At 38.2% G+C, this 20750-nt stretch overlaps 1 protein-coding gene across 2 annotated transcripts in view; it reads left to right on the top strand.

The window, feature by feature from the left end:
* PTPRO (protein tyrosine phosphatase receptor type O) overlaps nucleotides 1-20750 on the top strand; it is a 159585-nt gene that overhangs the window by 124885 nt on the left and 13950 nt on the right. For both annotated transcript variants that reach the window (XM_082751525.1, XM_082751526.1), the window contains 8 exons: nucleotides 4352-4491; nucleotides 7220-7352; nucleotides 8676-8796; nucleotides 10316-10384; nucleotides 17408-17443; nucleotides 18806-18887; nucleotides 19898-19988; nucleotides 20503-20579. In XM_082751525.1, coding sequence (XP_082607651.1) covers nucleotides 4352-4491; nucleotides 7220-7352; nucleotides 8676-8796; nucleotides 10316-10384; nucleotides 17408-17443; nucleotides 18806-18887; nucleotides 19898-19988; nucleotides 20503-20579 — 749 coding nt within the window. The remainder of the gene's footprint in view (nucleotides 1-4351; nucleotides 4492-7219; nucleotides 7353-8675; nucleotides 8797-10315; nucleotides 10385-17407; nucleotides 17444-18805; nucleotides 18888-19897; nucleotides 19989-20502; nucleotides 20580-20750) is intronic.

The following is a 20750-nucleotide window of genomic DNA, read 5'->3' as shown; positions in this document are numbered from 1 at the left end:
TCTCTCCCTGGACTTCCCCAACACCAATGTGCATCTTTAAATACAAATCAATTAGATTATTATTATTTTTGTTTTAAACTAAATAGATTAATTAAAATTCATGGCTGTGGACCCAGCGTCTTTCTAAGAGAAAATTGTGTAACCTACTCTAAGAAATTAACAGAAAAGACATTCCATTCCCTCTGAGGAAGACTGGACAGTACACCATTGTACCTGAGAGATTTTACTTCACTTTTGCACATACATAGACTTGTTGAGCCCTAGGTGCCTAAAGCTGTGAAATGTTGAAGCATGCTTTACTGCTTTTACAGGCATTAACTCCATTTTCAAACTGGATTATCTTCTCTACACACATAGTAAACCTTTCTTGAGTGACAATGAAAGGAATGATTTTAAAGGTCTCCATAATTTCTAATTGAATTTGTGGTCTTTGAGTAATCATTGTCTATTTATTTTTTTCCATGGCTCTCTTTTACTCAAATCCCTAAAACAGTGCTGGGGCAAATAGTACAACCACAAGAATCTGAATTCCTTCCACATCTTTTCATCAAAGGGAATATTTGAAAGATGTAAACAAATTCCATGGATTTTCCCTCCCCTGTGCAAGTCCTGTCCACTGTTTTCCCCCATGGCTGTGACTGTGCACAGTTATGTGAGTGTGTCATTCCCAACAGTATATCCTCCCCACTACCATTACCCAGATATTTTTAGGAGGAGTATTTCAAAATATCAGCTAGCTTTACCTTTCAGACAGGTCCATAAGTGTCATTTATTACTAATGTTGCACACCATGAATCCTAGCTGTGTGTTCCTTTATTATTTATTTGTTTATTTATGAACAGGGAAAACAGCAACTAGCAAGTGCAGGCAGGCCCTTATTGAACTGTTATGGTTATTTTGCTCTTGCTATTTCATTAACAACAAGAAGGTGGAAAGAATTTTGATAAATCACTTCCAGCCTTCTGTGTGTGTGATTTTTGCTTTTTTCCCCCTTTATCCTTTTTGCACTTTGAATAGACAATGGCAAGGATATTTTACCAGAGGTTTTCCTTCTCTCTGTTTCTGAGGGAGAGCAATGAGAGTTGTAATTAGCAGTAGTGGGAACTGATTCTAAGTGATAGACGACTCAGCATTTGGCAGTCTCTTAAGCACTCCTGCCAAATGTTCTTCCCTCCACGATGTTTGCTTCATTCTGGCAACTTTCCACCTGCAGAAAAATCAAGCAATTTGCTGGAGGCAGAAGGAGGATTTGCTTGGGATGGTGTCCAAATGTAAAGCTCATGTTTTAATTGAGACCATTTTTACCTGGAGTGGGGGATGGAATGTGTTTCTGAATCCAGAAACAGATATATGGATGTAATTATAGGAGAGGGATACTTTCTTATGTCCTTCTGGAACAACATCTACACTGCAGTCCTCACGATACAGAAGCAGCCACGTGAGTGCCTCAGTCCTCACCCTGCTCTTCTCAACTCTTTTGCTATTGCCAATATAATCTTGGCAGCTTCCAACCCTAGAACACTGATCTGATTGTCTGAGGAGCAGATACTCTCCAAAATATCTATAACCATTTCAGCAAGTCCTGTGACATTTATATTTATTTATTTATTTATTTTTTAAAGAAAATCTCACACATCACACACATCACATCCAGGCTTCTGTGACAGCATCACATGGAATAAGAATAACAAATTATTAGTGAAGGGAAGAGAGAAGAGCAAAATGTTGTTGTACATAGTTTGTCAGGATCCTGGAATTGGGTCATTGTTGGAGACTGACAACTTTCACAGAATCACAGAATCACAGAATTGTCTAGGTTGGAAGAGACCTCAAGATCATCGAGTTCAGCCTCTGACCTAACACTAACAAGTCCTCCACTAAACCATATCCCTAAGCTCTACATCTAAACGTCTTTTAAAGACCTCCAAGGATGGTGACTCCACCACTTCCCTGGGCAGCCCATTCCAATGCCTCACAACCCTTTTGGTAAAGAAGTTCTTCCTAACATCTAACCTAAAACTCCCCTGGCTCAACTTTAGCCCATTCCCCTTCATCCTGTCACCAGGCACATGGGAGAACAGACCAACCCCCACCTCGCTACAGCCTCCTTTCATGTACTTATAAAGAGCGATAAGGTTGCCCCTGAGCCTCCTTTTCTCCAGGCTGAACAAGCCCAGCTCCCTCAGCCGCTCCTCGTAGGACTTGTTCTCCAGGCCCTTCACCAGCTTCGTCGCCCTTCTCTGCACCCGCTCAAGCACCTCGATGTCCTTCCTGTAGCGAGGGGCCCAAAACTGAACACAGTACTCAAGTTGCGGCCTCACCAGAGCCGAGTACAGGGGGACGATCACCTCCCTAGCCCTGCTAGTCACACTGCTTCTCATGCAAGCCAGGATGCCGTTGGCCTTCTTGGCCACCTGAGCACACTGCTGGCTCATATTCAGCCAACTATCCACCAATACTCCCAGGTCCTTCTCTGCCTGGCAGCTTTCCAACCAACAAAATCTAATCAGTAATCTGCTGATGTTTTTCATCAAACATCAGTAGATTACTAAATCTCATAGCCCTGGAGAAGAGCTTGGAAATGTGAATCCTAAACTTTGTACTCTCTGATGGCAAACCACAGACAGGAACCTGGGATGCCTGCGTCTTGAAGATTGACAGTAGTCATTGTGTGAAGGCATTGGGATGAAAATCGGTATCAAAATTTGGTCTTTAAATAATTTTGGAAAATGTATATAGCATCTCAACAGCAAAACCAAACCCGAACAATCAAACACACAAACAATCAAACAAACAGAAAAATGCCTGAGCTGCGGGCTTCTCCGTTCCTCAAGCTTTCCCCTCCCTCTTTCCCGTGCTCTCAGTACCCGGCCACCGTCCCGGCAGGCGGTGCAGTGAGGGGCGACCTCCACTGGAGGTCAGTGTGGCCTCCGCTGCCAGAGCCTCCGCGGTGCTGGGGGGCAGTAGGGGGGCCCTCGGCGAGGGTTTCTATCCCCAGAGCCTTTCCAGGACTTCATGTCTTAAGTAGTTTTTCCTTTATGACATTTTATCTTTTTCCTCCCCGTGCTTTGTTCTTTTTCCTCACATTTCCACCCATTCCTCCCTGCTGCCCATGCTGCAGGATGAGTGTAGTGAAGCCTAAAGCATGACAAAATGAGGCGTTGGATACACAGCAGATGGCTGAGGAAATAATAGCTTCAGTGGGCAGTGTTTGCAGTGCACTCCTGTGCTCTTGTACATTTCATCAGGGAATGTAGTGATAGGAACAAGGGGTAATGCTTTTAAACTAACAGAGGGTAGATTTAGATTAAATATTAGGAAGAAATGCTTCACTTGGAGGGTGGTGAGGCACTGGAACAAGTTGCCCAGAGAAGCTGTGGATGCCCCATCCCCGGAAATATTCAAGGCCAGGCTGGATGGGGCCTTGGCAAACCTGATCAAGTGGGAGGTGTCCCTGTCAGTGGCTGGGGTGGGGTGGAACTTGATGGTCTTTAAGGTGGTCTTTCCAACCCAAACCATTCAATGATTCTATGATTCCCATGCCACCCAGCAGTTTACAATCTTCAGTCTGTTGCCCTGGGGATGGCAATAGCCTTCTTTTCACACAGTTCATCTCCTTGCCACATAGGAAGCCCAATCCCTTGTATATGTTTGTCTATTCCCAGGTCGCACCCCACGACAACAGTCAACAGCAATAAATACCAAAGCAATAAATTAAAGACCTCTGAGATCTGAGCCTGTGCATTCAGTGAGCAGAGAAAACTTATTCTGCAGCTAACTGAAATAAGTGCAGATCCAATGGCCCTTAAGTATTAACTTGGAAATAGGATTAAAAAAAAAAAAAAAAAGACTACAAGATGTTTTTAAACTGTCAAATGACTATTTCCTCTCCTACAACTAAGTGAACCTAGACAGAGTTCACCTGTGGGAGGCTGTTTCCTTATCATCTCCTGGTTCAGGCCTTGCAGTGTAAAACTTTGTTAGGCCAAGTGTGTTGCTAACAGGTGGACAGCTGTCTTCTCAAAAAGTTTCTGTTAACATTTTCCTATTAATAGAAAATGCTGATTGTTCTCAAGGAAAGACTCGGCTCAAAAGGGAAGTGATTATCCAACTGTCCAAATAGAGAACAGTTTAAATAGAGAAGAAAAACCAAGACATTTCATCATCTTCCCATTTTACATTGGTCACTTATCATCGTGAGAGGCAATGCTTTATGCTGGCAGACTATCTGAAAGAAACGAAAGATAGAAGGGCAGCAGGGATTGCATTTATTTTTGTCTGATGCTGCTTCTTCTTGGTGGTATAGAGACTTAGAGATAAGCTTAATAAAAGGAATTTTTCCCTTAACTAGAACCAGCCCCTCCAAAATCACTTTTTGCTGTCAACAAGACTCAGACCTCCGTGACTCTGCTGTGGGTGGAAGAAGGAGTGGCTGATTTCTTTGAAGTCTACTGCCAGCAGGCTGGATCTGTTCAGGAAACAAAACTCCAGGTATGTGAGCACCTCTTTGCTTTTTGCTCTTCATTTCTGAAAGTGTGACTGGACCTTGACTGGACCAATAAACCTTCAGGTTTATTGTCTGCTGCTTAGCATCTGTCTTGTAAAGCCCAATGAAATTTTATGGTTAGTACACAAGTTTGGTCTTTCAACCAGATGTGGTAAGGTGATTAACAATTAAACTCTTCAGAGCTGAGCTACTAAAGCATTTCAAATGCTAAATTTGTGGGTTCTTTTGCAATATTAAGATTGGCTTCTGTCTTGCTGATGAGATTACTGCTGGTTCAACAAAAGCTATGTGCATACAAGACATTCAGCAGAGTCTCAATCTTTGGTTAGTCATGAGATGAACTCTAATATACTCTGCAAAACATAAGAGGACACAAAATTAAGGGAACATCAATGGGCAGGAAGGGGAAAATGGTCAGATAACTTAATTAGCAATGGGTAAAATACACGTATTTAAATACCATGGGTCTGAGATCTTTTATGCAGTATCTAATTATTTCTGGTTTACTTTTTTCTTGGTATTGAGGCCAGTTAAGTGAAGTTCAGTAGGACCTTAACTGTTATTCAGATTTCCTTTATGTTGCAAGCATTGCAAATGTTGAAAATATTACTGCTTCTTGGGTGTTTTGTCTTCTAGGGTATTTCCTTCTAGGCTCACATTCTCAGCTTTACAAATGAACCTCTTTTTCCTCTGACCATTAAGGTACCTGTGCTCTGAGGTCACATAAACATTGATAAAGTTGTTCTGTGAAAAGGAGGAGCAGTAGTAGTTTTGATTTGTTGCATGCCAATGTTGTGCAACATCTGAGGATTACTTTGTGATTTAGCTGATGGTCTGGTGAATCACTGTGATTACATGCCATGAAACATCATTCTTTCATTTGGGTTCACACGAAATTGGGAAAAAGTGAAAAATACCCACTCAGGCCAGTGATCATTCTGAAAGATCCACACTTTTTAACCCAATAGAAGACCGGTCTGTGAATTATTTAATATTTTATTTATATCAAGAACGGTACTGACTAAAAGAGAAAATATTTAAATGCACTTTAATCTTTTGGATAGTTTGGATTCCACATCTAGATTCCTGCTTTTTAACTGTGAATAAAGAAAGATCAGGAAGTTATTACATACTTAGCAGAGATTCAAAATAATGATGTGATTGGGCAAGGGAGGTACCACAGGACTTGCAGCTTTAGTGCTGAGCAGTTATGTTTTAAGAGCATGAGGAAAAGACTGCTCCATTTGGCAGGAACTTCAGTGGGTTTCTTATTTGTTGACGTGAACATCTGGTAGTGAAGGGGAAATGCACAGAGATTACCAGCTCACTTCTCATTAGATTCATCACTCTTTTTTCTGCCTCAATGTAAAAGGGGGAAGGGCTCCTTTTAGAACCTTAAAAAAATTATGTTTTCTCATTAGACTGGTGAAAAATCTTTAGTTACGATTTTCCATGCTAATTACATGAATATTTTTGTACCTTTCTTCTATATTTAAATCAGCAAAATGAAAAGCATCAGCTTTTCACATTTGAACATCTTTTGGTTGATTAATTTAAATTTTTCTAGAGGGGAAAATAGAAAGAAAAAGTCATATCAAGTCCAATTGCCAAACTATGTTCACTCCCTTCAGCTCAGGGAATAAAGCTCTCCTCTCTTACACTCATGTACATATCATCTGTGTAATATAACTCAGAATTGCACTGCAACAGGAACCCTTGCTAGTCTAGAAGGAGCCCATGGCTGACAACAAGACACTGAAAAAATCCAGTGCTCAGGGCTTGCTGCAGGATCTTGCACTCTGCATCTGGAGTGAGTTCGTTTGTGAAAATTCTCCTTGTTGCCTTTCTAAACCACTGGCTCAGCATCCCTGTTGTTGCATCTGCAACCCCCCTCCGGCCCTTCTGGAGAGTAAAGAAAAGCTTTTGAGGACCATAAGGACATGTATCTTTAAACTGATGCATGTGTGGTATTTGTTTTGTTTTGCCAGATCAGTATTTATAAAACCAGGGATGTGTTAATTAAAACATTATATAAAGATATTATGTAAAGAATTTCTTCTGGCTCAAAAAACAAGCGTGGAATATCTGATCATGGTTATTACCCAAAGACTTTTCTCTAATTTTTTTTTTCTTTTTTTGCTTCGGCCATTCAGAAGGCTCACAGCTCTTCACACCCAGAGGAATAGCCTCTGACACGGATGCGGTCTGTTTATTCAAGGGTGTAGAGATTGTGACTACCTTAGCTGCACTTTGAATAAAAATAACTATGTTCCTCCTAATGTATTTTGGTAACCAGAGCTCATGAGCTTCCTGCTGACCCTAGGACAACTTCTGCTGACCTCTGGGGATGTCCTGGGGGATGCAGCACCTGACCCCACCACATGTGTAACTGACAGCCGCCTACGAGGCACCCTTCTGCCCGCCCCAAGGGGCTCTGGGACTCCCTGGGGTGCTCTGGGGTGTTTTCACCCATGTTTTCACCCCTGCTATTTGTGTGCTGTTTTTACCCCTGTTTCTCTCCCCTCTTCTGTCAGATTACCTGCCTATTTTCAAGGTCAGGCCCCAATTACCTCGTCTAGGTTTTGAATCTCTGCCTTTTTCACCAAACCTAACTTTACCAGGTCAAATAAGTGGGTGGAGAGGGGAGCAGTGATTGTGCTCTTGCATTCACGAGAGAGACAAACTACAGTGTATTTTTCCCCATGTCTGTAGGAACCTGTCACTGTCTCTTCACACGTAGTGACTATTTCCAGCCTTACCCCTGCCACCTCTTACAACTGCAGTGTGACCACCTTCAGCCACAATAGCCCCAGTGTCCCCACTTTCATTGCGGTTTCTACCATGGGTAAGCAGCACTTTTTTGCTTTCTTCTTCTTCCTTCAGTGGCAACATCTGTTTCTCCTTGCTTCTCTGTAAAGCTGCTCTCAGTAATGCTGGCAACACTGATTGTGTCATGGAAGGGCTGCCAGATGTGGATGGGGAAGCAACTTCAAAAAGTTTTTATTAAAAAAAAACGATTGGGGTTTGACTTGCAAAGTTACAAACTAGTGGCTCAGTTCTCTACTGGATTTTAGAAGTTAAGGACCTGGTTTGTGGTTTCGAGGCTGAACATCAAGATACTGCCTGATGACATTTATGGAGAAAAATGTCTCCTCAGCCAAGCCCAAATGAAACAAGGAAAATCATATTGATGAGCTGCTAGGGAGAAAAATCACTTTTTGCTTTCATTGAGGAATTGGAGACAGGGTGAGAGAGAAGGAGAAGGGAGAATAGGTTATCCTGAGCAGTCAAACCCTGAAGAGATAGCTCCTGATGCAGGCTGCCTGGGCATGTAATGAGGTCTAGCTCTGCAGAGAAAGAAAATCAGTGTTAAACTGCCCTGAGCACTGGACTTTTCTTTAGTCTCCCATTCAGAATGATCAGTGTCATCTCTGCTTAGTTAGGGAGTCACATAGCTTTAGTCACTGGGTTCTATACATCATACACTACTCCATCTCCATGATTTGTAGTCTAAAAAATGCTTCTTTAGGCAACTGTTGATGTAAAGTTATTCTGAGCAAGTAAAGCAGGCAGGTTTTTTTCTTATTCTGCTCACTACGAGCAGAATAGGGTATCTGGTCTCATGCTAGTAAAACTGTATTGAACAAAAATAAATCAAGGTTTTGTTATTGAGAGCTGATTCAAGATCATAATTAAAATAGAATATAGTGTTAAAAATTATTTGCCAATGTCATTCAATTAATTTCAACACAGTATATTAATGAAGCCTTGGCCTTTGGATCTGAGAAGATATTATTACCGAAGAACATCTTCAGAACTGAAACGTGCTTTGGAGACATAGATGATGAAGAATATATGTATTTTATATTTCCTTCTGCCTTTTATCTTGTGTTAAAATGACAGATAAAAGTTATATATAGATATATAGATATGTATCAGGACATGTCAAAGTTTAACAAAATGCCACAGTGAAGTCATTTCCTCACAGAAATTTAGTAAGATCAATAACTATTCAAAACTTCCTTTTATCTATACTGGTAGATTTTTCTCTTTGGAAAACTCCAGGCTGAACAGTACATAAAAATAACTATCAACATACAGGGGTGGAGGTGGGGAACTGTTAGCTCTTCTGACCTGAATAACCAAGAGCTCTTGTTTGTATGTACAGTCACCGAGATGAATCCCAACATAGTGGTAATCTCTGTATTAGCCATCCTAAGTATCCTTCTGATTGGACTGCTGCTGGTGACTCTTGTTGTACTCAGGAGAAAACATCTACAAATGGCCAGGTAAGACCAGACTGATGTTAATTCCAAAACATTCAGACAATAACGAACACATCATGATACTAGTTGCAGCTTGTGTGCATGGGTGATGTTCGAGATGCTTGTGAGTAGGATACCTTCAAAAAAGCAGTCTCTCTACTCTTTAAGAGCATAGAGTATCAAGTCTTTTCTTTCAATTTTCATTTTGGACCTTAGCTATGAGCATCAACCTTTGTCTCATTATGAGCTTTGCTGGACTGGGTAAATGAGAAGTGCAGTCACCTGTTACAAAAGGTTTGTGTCAAAAACCTGAAGGGTGATTAGGGTCTGAGGCAACTAGGCATGGGCAGGACATGAAGATGCTTTGCAAATCTTTCATATGGCTTGGAACAGATTTTCTGTGTCAACAGATGAGATGGTTAGTTAATCAGGCCCAGGATGCTGTATTTCAGGTGCCATGTAAGGCCTAAGCCCTGTCAACCAGGGAGAACTGTGGAGGATTCTCCAAACTCTCTGTATGTGTTTCACCTCCCGGGTCTGGGAGGGTCCTGGAGTCTTCATTCTTTTTTTTTTTATCAGTGTAGTAGAGTTTATATTAATTTACTCTTCTGTGTAGAGAAAGAAAATGATTTCATGTAAAAAGCTTTTGTAAATAATCTTGGACTTGGCTACCTTGCAGACTACCTTTTGTGTGTTGTATCTTGGCTATATATTCCATGCTAGAGATGACCACATAACAAAGATTTTTCAGGCCATATCTTTCAGTGGACAGTATGTGTTTTGTTTCTTTTACATGTGACTTGCTCTGGGAAAATCCTGGCTAAATTAATTTTCTTTCCTATTGAATTACTGCACAGGCAGCCCAAAAAGTTTTTCCCTTCTTTGTCACTGCTTCTAGTCAAAGAAGATAAAAAACCCAGGAGGAAATTAAAAGTAAATCCAATGAGAGTCTGCAAGCAACTGTTGGTTTAAATCAAGGAAACAAAAATAGTCAAGTCATTTTATCATTTGTAGCAGAAAATAATTAATTTGTGATAAATTTACTGGGATATTACTCAGGAAATTCAGTACTTTTCACATTTATTATGTGAATTCAAAGTTACCATGTCTCTGTCAAATGTAGACAATTATGCATCTTCTCTTTATAGAAGGTGGGACTATAAATATTTAGTGTAGAAAAGTAAATCCTTAGTCTGTGTCCTGAAGCCAGCAAGTAGTGGTAGTGCCAGGCTATAGAAAGCCCAAATCTGAACAGAAGATGTGGTTTATTTCAGTTCTTTATTACCAATCTTTTCCTTTTTTTCAGCCTTTTTGAAGATTATTAAAGACCCTGGTCTTGGGTGGTATTGAACATTTACTGGTTTTGGAGGACTATATTGAGGGATTTCAGTTGTGTTTATAATACATAATCTCAGACCTAGTCACAAATGTGAGTGCTCAGCACTTCCCAGAAACTTCTGGAATTCTCTGTTAAATCAAAATCATTGCAAGCATTGAAAATCCAAAAATGGTAACTTTATACCCAACTGTCTTCCTGAAACAGGGAGTGTGGGGCTGGAACCTTTGTCAACTTTGCATCTTTAGAGAGAGATGGAAAGCTTCCATATAATTGGTGAGTGTTTTAAAGCAAAGCTTTTAATTATATTTTTCCCTACCTCTGCTTTTTGGCAAATATGATATTTAAATCTTAAAATCTTATTTGTATGTGATCACTGTCCCTGTTTAAGATAAAACCACTATTACTGTTACTTTATTACTTTATTTCTTGAATGATGACTAAAGACTGTATACTGTCACCTGGTATTTTTAGTAGGGAATGATGTACATGTATACATGTCAACCGAGTTGCATACGTGATTTTGGAGCATATATATATTTTTATTTTTTACTTTTACTGACACATTTTTATTGACACATAATTCCTAAAATAACAGAAGTGTAGAAACTTGATCCATAAGTCCATCAGCACTTCCATAGGAATATATTTACACCAAGAAATAAGCTTTCCTGTAGATGATCAATTAGCAGGTGTCTTCATGCAATACCACTAGTTAATTTTTCCTTGGATTGCAAGACAAAGGCAAACCAACTCAAATATTTACTGTAAATTTTTGTTCAGTACAGTTGAAATGACTGGGAGAAAAACTTACTCTTCCTAGTCTAGAAAATCACCTTAAAGAGCTGCAGGCACTGACTATGGACTCCAAACCATCACTGACACTATCAGCTGAAGAGAAGTATTTGAATGTAGTCTTAGAATTAGCTTTTACAGAAGCAAAAAGTATCTAAAATCTACCTCACTGCTACCAGCATGGTTATTCACAACCCTATTTTGATTATCAAATGAGTTTTTACTGTTTTGTTATTAGCAATCTCTTCAAAAAGATCCATGACTTCCAAGGCAAGTCCAAACACAGATATTTAAAAATATGCTGTCAGCCCCCTGAAGCCTCATTCCAGTATGTAGGAAGAAGAAAATATGAGCCTTGTGTTTACACACATGGTCAGCTTTGTTGATAGCTAAGTTGGAAAGAGGAGTTAGTGTGCTGGAAATTGGTTCCATGATCTCATGGGACACAGCCTGCCAGCAAGGACAGGATTAAATGGATTGACACAACACCACAAGTCTTTTGCTAATAAACGTGTAAACTGAACTAACAAGCCCAACAAATCCTGTCAATACCTCTCTGTGCTGCTAATTAACTGGTTATTAAACAAGCTTTTCACTTGCTTGGTTTAGCTTTAATAGCAGCCAGCTGTATGCAGCAGAAACTAATCTCTCTTTCAGCTTCTCATTCTTGGACTATATTAATGGCAACAAAGGCAGAAGATCAAACACTCATGTTAATTAAATATCCAAGCCTGAATCAAATGATTAAAGTAGCAACAAATATTATTAAAACCATAAAAAGCTTTTTTATGGGAAGAGGAATTAATAGGTATGGATGTGTAAGTGAAGTTTCTCGTTGCTTGATTTAGTATATGTGCATGTGTGTGTGTATATATGTATATATGCATAAATTATGTTATAAAAATATAAATTTTGGAAATTATTCTGCTTAATACCTCCACAAATGTTTGGTATTTGAAGTCAGTATGCCCTAAACTTACATTCCTGACTTCTCTGAGAGTTAGTGAAGATACCTTGTTCCGTGTGCCTCTGTTGTCTAATCTCAACTCCAGATTCACTGTCCATCCAGGCAGCCAAATGGGAAACATGGCCCCAAAGACAGGTACAAGGATTAAGAAACCAATTTTGCTTGGTGTCATTCTGGGGTCCTAATAAGGGTGCTATGGGTATATCACTGATTCCTAAGGAAATTTCAGCTCAGCAGAGTTTTCAGGACTTTGCTAATCTCTGCATCTCTCTCTTTTAATTAAATAAAATTCAAAATTCAGTACATCTGAGCAGTGGGTGAAAGACTGCATAATTCCAGAAAAACAAAGTTTTATTTATTGGGCAATTATGTGTTTTTCATACATTGAACAAAATCAATTATTTTTTGATGCTGGCAGTTCCTAAATCTACATTGTGAATGATATAAGCAGGTCTGCAAGCATACTAGCTTGTGATTTGGTAAAGTGTAGAAACTGCTCGTGATGATTTGACAATGAAAGAAGATACAAACTTAATTAATTCCCTCTGCCTCTGCAGACAAAAGGAAGTAAACACTCTGGAAAACTTCATTTGGGGTATCCCAAAGAAAAGATGACTATTTTGGCAACATCATCCCTTCTTTCTCCTAAGACTAATGAAAACCTCTCTGTGGTGCTAAAGATCTGCTTACAAAAGGCCAAAATTTATCCGCAGTCTAGTCCCCTGGAAATCCTGATGGCAGATAGGCCCTAAAGCCCTGATCCTATAACTGCTTTGGTAGATAATTATCTAGAAAGCTGAATTGCTCTGCTGTCTTCACTGGTGTTGTTCTCAAAGCACAGAGAAGTAATCCACATCCTTGGTAACATGACTGGTTTTGTTGGTCATTTTTATGGGGAGAGTGGCTCTCCTGCAGAGGAGCTGGCAGAGGAGGAGCTCCCTTTCCAAGTTTTATGTAGGGCTCTTGCTTCTGGCCAACTGCAGTCCCTACCTATGTCTGGGGAAGTTACCTAGCATAAACTGCACTGCCCATTTTCTCCTTAGAAATAAAACCTAATGAAATGTATCTTGGAGTTTTCACTGTGTGGGCAGTTTTCTATCCCTGGTTGGAAGATTGATATTAGAGGTTACTACAGTTGATATGACTTGCTTTTCAGGGAAAACAGAGTATATACCTACATCATAATAGCCAGGAGTATTGGAAAAAAAAAAAAAAAAAAAAAGGAAAGAAAAGAAAAAAAAAAAGGAAATTTCACTTTGTGGTTCTCTAGAACAGTTGTGGAAGGATGGTATTACCTTTGGGACAGCAGACTTTCTGATGAGAAAAAAAAAGGGGGGGAGTGTATTTGGCCAGAAGTCTTATTACTGTGGCAATTTTTATTGAAGTTTAATACGTTTTTCACATCTGCAAGATGCTTAAATCCCCCTCAACCACTAGGAAGAACGGGCCTTATTGTGTTCCCTGAGTTAATTTAGTAAAGAGGTTGCAAATACAGAAGTTTGGTACTACTTTGTACTCAAATTTCCTTTAGCCATAATGAAACCTGCTGAGGGTAGTTATTCATAGGAACCATGGCTAGAGGAAGTTCAGGTGATATTTTGGTGGAAACCTAGAAGAGAATGTAAAGTACAGATAGGACTCTGCAAAATGTTGTGTGGATGTTTTCAGAAATCTGACTCAATGGAGAGTATTAGGAGATACTGGAATGATCTGTATTTAACTCTGATACAGGCATTCCTACTGGTATCCAAGAAATCAATTGCAGGAACAAATGTAGTAGATCATCATAGTCATATGTGGTAAAAACAAACTACATCTGTCCTGCAATAGCTCAAAACATCAAAAAAATAGATTTAGCACCACTTAAGTGTGGTGCTAAACCTGTGGATAAAACTCACAATCACTTTACTCTCTGAAAATCTGCCAGTTTATTATATTAATGCTGAATTAGAATAACAGACCTGAATCAAAACCACAAAACACATTTATTCTGATCATATAGAATTTTATTGAGGAGTAAAAATTCTGTGGATGCCAATAATATTTTTATGAAGTAAGTAAGAAGAAGCCTTTATGGATTTAGCAGATTTTTAAAATAGAATTTGCTGATCTCCTGACTTCTGTTTGTCTTACTAACTCCTCACTTTTTCATCTTTATGTATGTTATTTATTAATGCTCACAGGCGTAGAAGTGTATTTGCTTTCCTAACTCTGCTACCCTCATGCCTTTGGACTGATTATCTTTTGGCATTTTATATTAATCCTTGGTAAGTGATTTACTTGTTTTTCCATATGCAATATGTAACCGATGTTAATTTCTATTACATGAAAGATGTGTGATTCTTTTATTTTCAAACGGTCAAAGCTCTTGAAGTAATGATTTTCTTGTACTATAACATGGATTGGAGAGGATGTGGGTATCAAAGTATTTGCTACCCTGCTTTATATATTTCATATCAGTTTATGCTCCAACCCATTTTGATATTAAAAAGCTAATTTCATGGTGATAATCATACTCATTTCATTGCTGTCTCTTTGCAGTTTTTGCCATTTCATTATAAATCCTGGCATCTTCTGGGCAAGTTATTCATCTGTTCATTGCCTGGCATTGCCTTCTGCTGCTGCTGCTTTTCACATAATAAAATTTCTTGATATTCGCCCATTTCTCTGTTGTGTGATGTCAAATGCCTTTGTTTTTAAAGGTGTAGTTTTGCTCTACTGACTTCAGTAAAAGTTTTGCTTTTGGAGACAACAATTCACTGAGGGTCCATAAAAACTAGCATTCCCCAAGTATAAAAATCTTGTCATTGTGTGCATGTCTGTGTGTGTGTATTTAATAGTTTTGTCTATAAATAGTTTATAAAACCTTAGTAAAGTATTGATATATATATATTTAATATTTATCCACCAAAATCTGAGGGTCTATTTAGAAACAGAACTGTTTTATGAACTATTTACTTTATATATATATACATACATATATGTATGTATAAATGGGCTATGATCCAAAAATACTATTTTCTTTACATAATATAAACTTATGTTCCTGATGGTCTGGAGTCCAAGGGATAGTGATGTACAAAAATGTGTTTGGTATCAAAATTAAGATTTACTTTTGACCAAATATTTTCACTTATGTTACCACAGAGCAACAGTGCCCTGGTTAGGTAGTCATAGAAATTTTCAGCATAGAGATTTCTGAGACTGGTGTTCTTTGGGTCATGTTGACTCTGTAGAAGATACAAAGAGCTATCTTTTTCTTTCATCCCTTTGCCTCTTTTTGTTTAGTATGCATTATTAATATTAATATCATTAATATCAATATGCATTAACTCACCTCTCCAGATGTGTGTCGTTCTTCAGAGGTTTCCACTACGATGAAAAGCTACCTAGTTTAGTTTAGATGACCAACTTTCAAGGAGTTGAAGTTGAAAAGAGATAAGATGAAATGCTCTCTTTGTATTTTAATCTGTAGCGTAAATGAAAGAAAAGATGAAACACTAGCTAACATTTCAAAAGTGTTTGTTTTGCACACACATTGGTTTAAAACATTTATGAACATTCATTAAACAAATACAGCACTAAAAAGGCCTTTTGAGGAGTCTCAAAGAACAAGAAATTGTTGATGAGAAATGGATGTCAATCATTTATTTTAGTTTTGAAGTGTTCCTTGGAGAAGAATTCTTAAAACAGTCCTGTCATAAACAGCACTCTGATTTTTTTTTCATTCTGAAATGAATTCCAATCTACCCAACATTAAAGATTTATCATGGTCATAGGGGATAGGAAAGAAATGCATTGAGTAATTTAAGTAAATTAATTTTAAGATTTCTTTGGGAAACAAATCTTCGAAGATGTAGAATAAATACTAATAATGTATTTATATAGTACATATAAAGAGGTGACAAATAGATGACAGTATCTGTATAGTTAACATTATGGGCTGAAGAGGTATATAACAATGCTTTGCAACGTAAAGTAATACTTTACACTCCACATTAGTGTAAAATTGGTATTACCATAGCTCTTGTTAACTCTGTAGGTGAAGCTTCACATCTAAATGCAAGTGTACATTGAAAAGATAAAAAAAAATAAATAAATACTATAGCTGTGGCTGCTCCAGAAGCTGAGCATTCTGTAAAATTTAATTTTGGAAAATAATTTTTTATTTTAATTATAAATTTGGTAGGGAAAAAAAAAAAGAAAAGAAAAGAAAAGAAAAGAAAAGAAAAGAAAAGAAAAGAAAAGAAAAGAAAAGAAAAGAAAAGAAAAGAAAAGAAAAGAAAAGAAAAGAAAAGAAAAGAAAAGAAAAGAAAAGAAAAAGAAAAATGCTCCACTTCTTAATATTTCTTTTTGTATCTTCATTTTTTTGTAATGAAAAGTCTTCAGTTTTAATTTATCAATTGAAGCTATGACACATGTATCTATGACACGTGTATCTAGAAATAATTTTACTATTATCATGAAATTAAAAATTGTATCATTATAATGTGATTAATGAACATTATTTGACACTCAGGGAAAAAAAAAATGACACCACTAGAATTCATTATGAGTAGGTGAAAATCTACTTAAGCTCTGTGTTTGGTTTAACAGAGAGGATCAGTGTTTTCAAAACTTAATCCAAATTATTTGAGGTTTCTCACTTAGTGCATTTACTCTGATTAATTGGGTAATGAATTGTGGAACCAACAAAATGAACACACATACACACACCCTCCAAAAATCCACATGGTGGTGGTTAGTGTAGTGTAGTTCTTAAGTCAATTTCTTATGGGTTGTACTGCTTTAACTCACTCATAAGCTTGCTTTCACCTGTCCCTAGTGAATTATATCTCTTATAAATCATGTGAAGACAAGTGTTTTACATGACTAGCATAATTATCTCTAGCTGTTAAAGTCAATTAAAATTATCTAAGGTTTAAGCTTTAGTCCCGCTGAAGTAATTAGGATATTTGCCATTGTCTTCATTGATCATCCTAAGCAGGTTATGCAATGAGTGACAAATAGCATCAAAGCCCTTTCCTTTCTCCTTCACTGTTAACTGAATTTGCAAGTGGTCTTCTCTTCCCTTTGACACTTCTTGTCACTGGTTTCTCTCTAGCATTGGCACCCATTTTCCCAGACCAATAGAACCAGAGTGGAGCAGTATGGGTTCTCCGTTCTACATTGGTTCTCCATTCCCTGCAACAGCAGAGACCCTGCAAGGCTCGGCTGGGCTCAGAACTCAGCCCTGGCCCACATGAAGCCAGCATTGCAGTTGGGTCAGGATTGGCAGAGGACCCGTTGCTTGTTGGAACAGATTTTCACAAGGTGGTAGTTCACAGAGCCACTGAATGGAAAACAAATCCCACTGGAATCAATGCAAATTTTGCAATCAGCTTTAAAATGACCAAGATATTATCAGCAAGCTTATCCTGACTATTATGGTGGCCAGTAAACATGCATTCTTGAATCAGTACTAATTATAAAGAACATATAGTAGTTTAATGAATGAAAAACACATTTATTTATTTATTTATTTATTTATTTTACAGGAGTAAAAATGGATTAAAGAAGAGGAAGCTGACCAAGTATGTAACATCTTTGATATTTAATGAATTTTAAAATAAAATTTAAAAAATCTCCTTAAACTAAACATCTATTATGTGGTATATGGTATAATGATATTGCAATTACATATATAGAAAGCTTCTTGGTAAACATGCCATGAAAGATGTCTGAAAGCAGAAAACAAATAGTAATTGGACAAAAGCAATTCTGCTCAACAGATAAATTGTGGTAAAACAGCTCCTCACTGATAGAAAATTAGTCATCAGGGAAATGATCAATTATCCAACTTAGTGATTCCAATGGAGCTTATCCTTAGTTAAAAATGACAAATGATGAAAAACTGGAATCCTTTTTTTTTTTTTTGTGGAGTTATTTCCCTCTTGACATGAGGCTCTCATTACGTTTGTTGCTAGAACACAGAAATCATTAATGCTAACTGGTAAACAGGAGTAATTAAGTGGTGATAAGACAGGTTCCTCTGGGCATATTGCCTCAAAGTAAATGAAAAGATTACTGTGTACATGCTTCAGTAGCTTGTAAATTAAAGCATGATAATTAGGTGAAGGAAGCTGTTTACCTGTGTTTCCTTATTCAGAGTGTTAGGCTAATTGTTTCTCCTTTATGTTCAGAGACTCTGCCTGTTCTAAGGAAAAACCCTCACCTGGTGGAAAAATGTGTAGAATGATGAGTGTCACTAAATCAAAACTAATTTATACTCTGCATAGTTTTATATGCCACTTGTTTCAGCCACACTTGTTTCAGTCTGGGAGGATAATTTGTATTATATACAAGTATGTAAATTTGTATGTAAATTTGTATAGTTCTCAAAGCCAGCAGAGAATGTTGTCACTGCAGTGACATCCAAAATGATGTTTTAACATTTTTTTCCAGGACCTTGTCAAAAAACAAAACCTCTATGTGAAATCCATTTTTCTGTGTGAGCAAAGTTCAGATGAGTTTTAAAATTGTCATTTTGCCAGATGTTTTCCTTGTGTGAAAACAACCTTCTGCATGTCACAAAGGCAACTTAAGTGAAGAGGTGGCTGCCCTGGTGCCAGAAGCATGCTCTTAGGATGGCATGCAGAGTGCTTTGCACCGGGGTGCTGGATCTCCCCACTTACCTTGGTGTCACCTGCACCCTGGGGACATATCTACATTAAATGTAGTTCAAGGAGCAGGGATTTGTAGAAAAGGTGCATGGGCCATTCCCCCCACCTCAGGCCTGTGGTTTACCTCATTTAGGACAACTCCAACCCCCAACCCTTGTCAAACCCATCAGTGCCAGCAGCACTTATATAGTATTCTGAGGGAAAATAAAAATGAAACCTAGTACTTTTTTTTTTTTTCTTTTTCTTAATTTGTATGTTTTTTCTTTTTTAAAGCCCTGTCCAATTGGATGATTTTGATGGCTACATCAAGGATATGGCCAAAGATTCTGATTATAAATTTTCTCTGCAATTTGAGGTAAATCTATGGGGACTCTGTCATCTCCTAGCTGCCATGACCAGATCAGCTTTTTCCAGATGTTAGGTTTGTGTGGTGTCTTCCTGTGCAACGACTGTGCAGTGTGCACTGTTTCTAGGTGGGTCAGTTTCACTTCAAGTTCTGCAGAATTTGAAAGCAGGCCTTGGTACCATTAAAGAACATATTTAGTAAGCAGATTGGAGTGTGTCATCATGTGTAATTCGAGACAATTGTCAGATCAACACACTTCCTTTAAGTATAGGACATGCCAATGGCCTAAATTGAATTAAAGGTTTTTACAGTGTCTTTAATTTGAGGGGCAGCAGTGGAACGAGGAAGTAACATCAAAACTCTCTTGAAGATCAAGGAAGGCTCTTAAACAGCAATTGAGATACATTATCTTCATTACCCTGCATTTAAAGTCAGTTTAGTAATATAAAACTATAAAGTTCCAGTCCTAGAGCTAGCTCCCAAAGGCTTGAAGGGGGAACAAGAGGACTGTCAGGGCATTACCACTGCTCTGGGTGGCTATCATTCCCTTACTGCCAGTGAAAATCCTCTGGTGCATCACATGTTAGATGTAACTATTGAAGGTAGTGACTGGAAAGATTTTTCAAGCATTCCCTAGTAGAAAGATCAAAAGCCACTTGAGGACTCAGTGAAAACACTTTAAGTGGGGTGGATGGCCACCACAGAATTTGTCAGCCCCCTTGATTTTACACTATTTTGGCTAACTACATGTGGGTGGGGAAGAGCAGGCTTTGTCAGAGCCTTGAATGGTAGCAGTGCATTGGCACCATCAGCAGATGAGACCACATTGTTGCTCTGTGGCTGTTTGGAGCCAAATGTAGGGGCATCAGATAAATAAACTTAGTGTAGTAATGCTGTTGGTTTCTACTGTTTTATAAACATTTTCAGTCTGGTACATAGCACAGGCATTCACTTCACAAAGAATCATTTTATGAACCTTGGAGAGTTTTACCTTGGCATTTTTCTTTCTCTTACTCCAGGAGCTAAAACTGATTGGGCTTGACATACCACACTTTGCTGCTGATCTTCCCATGAATCGCTGTAAAAATCGCTACACAAATATCCTGCCATGTAAGTACAGTACATGCAGGTGACTGATAAAGTCCCTCGAATGGGAAAGACGATTTTCAATAAGAGAATGAGGGAATCAAGACAGATTTTCTGACTGATAAAAGCCTGTTCTAAAGCTTGCCCTTAGAGAGAAGCAGGAAATAGGTATTATATTGTTAGCTTTGAAGAGACATAGCTTTTGGGGGATGTTTGTCAAGACTGGAGTTTGGAGGTGGGAAACACAAGGTTGTTTCTACTACTGAGTAGTGGTACTATTTTTTTTTCCTGTGATTTTAATGAAACATAGGGGAGCCCAAAGCGATAGTAATTGGAGGATATATTTTGCAGAACCGCAGTGATGGTGCATCCATGTAGTATTTAGTGAAGCAAACATTGTTCTCTGTTGGTGAATAAGAGCATTCTTTATTTTTTTAGTAGTTTTTATTTTCAGTTTTTATAAGATACTTTTAATTTTTGGTAGTTGGAGTTGAGTGCTGTGCTTGATGGCCAAATTATTTCTCATTTCCTTTTACAGATGATTTTAGTCGTGTCCGGTTAGTCTCAATGAATGAAGAGGAGGGATCTGACTACATTAATGCCAACTATATTCCTGTGAGTAAGGACACTCTGGTCAATGTAAAGAACAGTGTCTCACACAGCAGTTAGAGCACATGAGCTGCAAACAGCACAATATCTTCTGGTAGCTCAGTTACATTATCAGCATCTTCTTCAGCTTCCAGTACTTTGCCTACAGGGAGCTGTGCTTTCCACCACCCACCAAAA

Source organism: Aythya marila, assembly GCF_965140915.1.
Source record: "Aythya marila genome assembly, chromosome: 1".
Lineage (NCBI taxonomy): Eukaryota > Metazoa > Chordata > Aves > Anseriformes > Anatidae > Aythya > Aythya marila.
The sequence above is the reverse complement of the archived record's forward strand: the minus strand, read 5'-3'. Positions and strand labels throughout refer to the sequence as shown.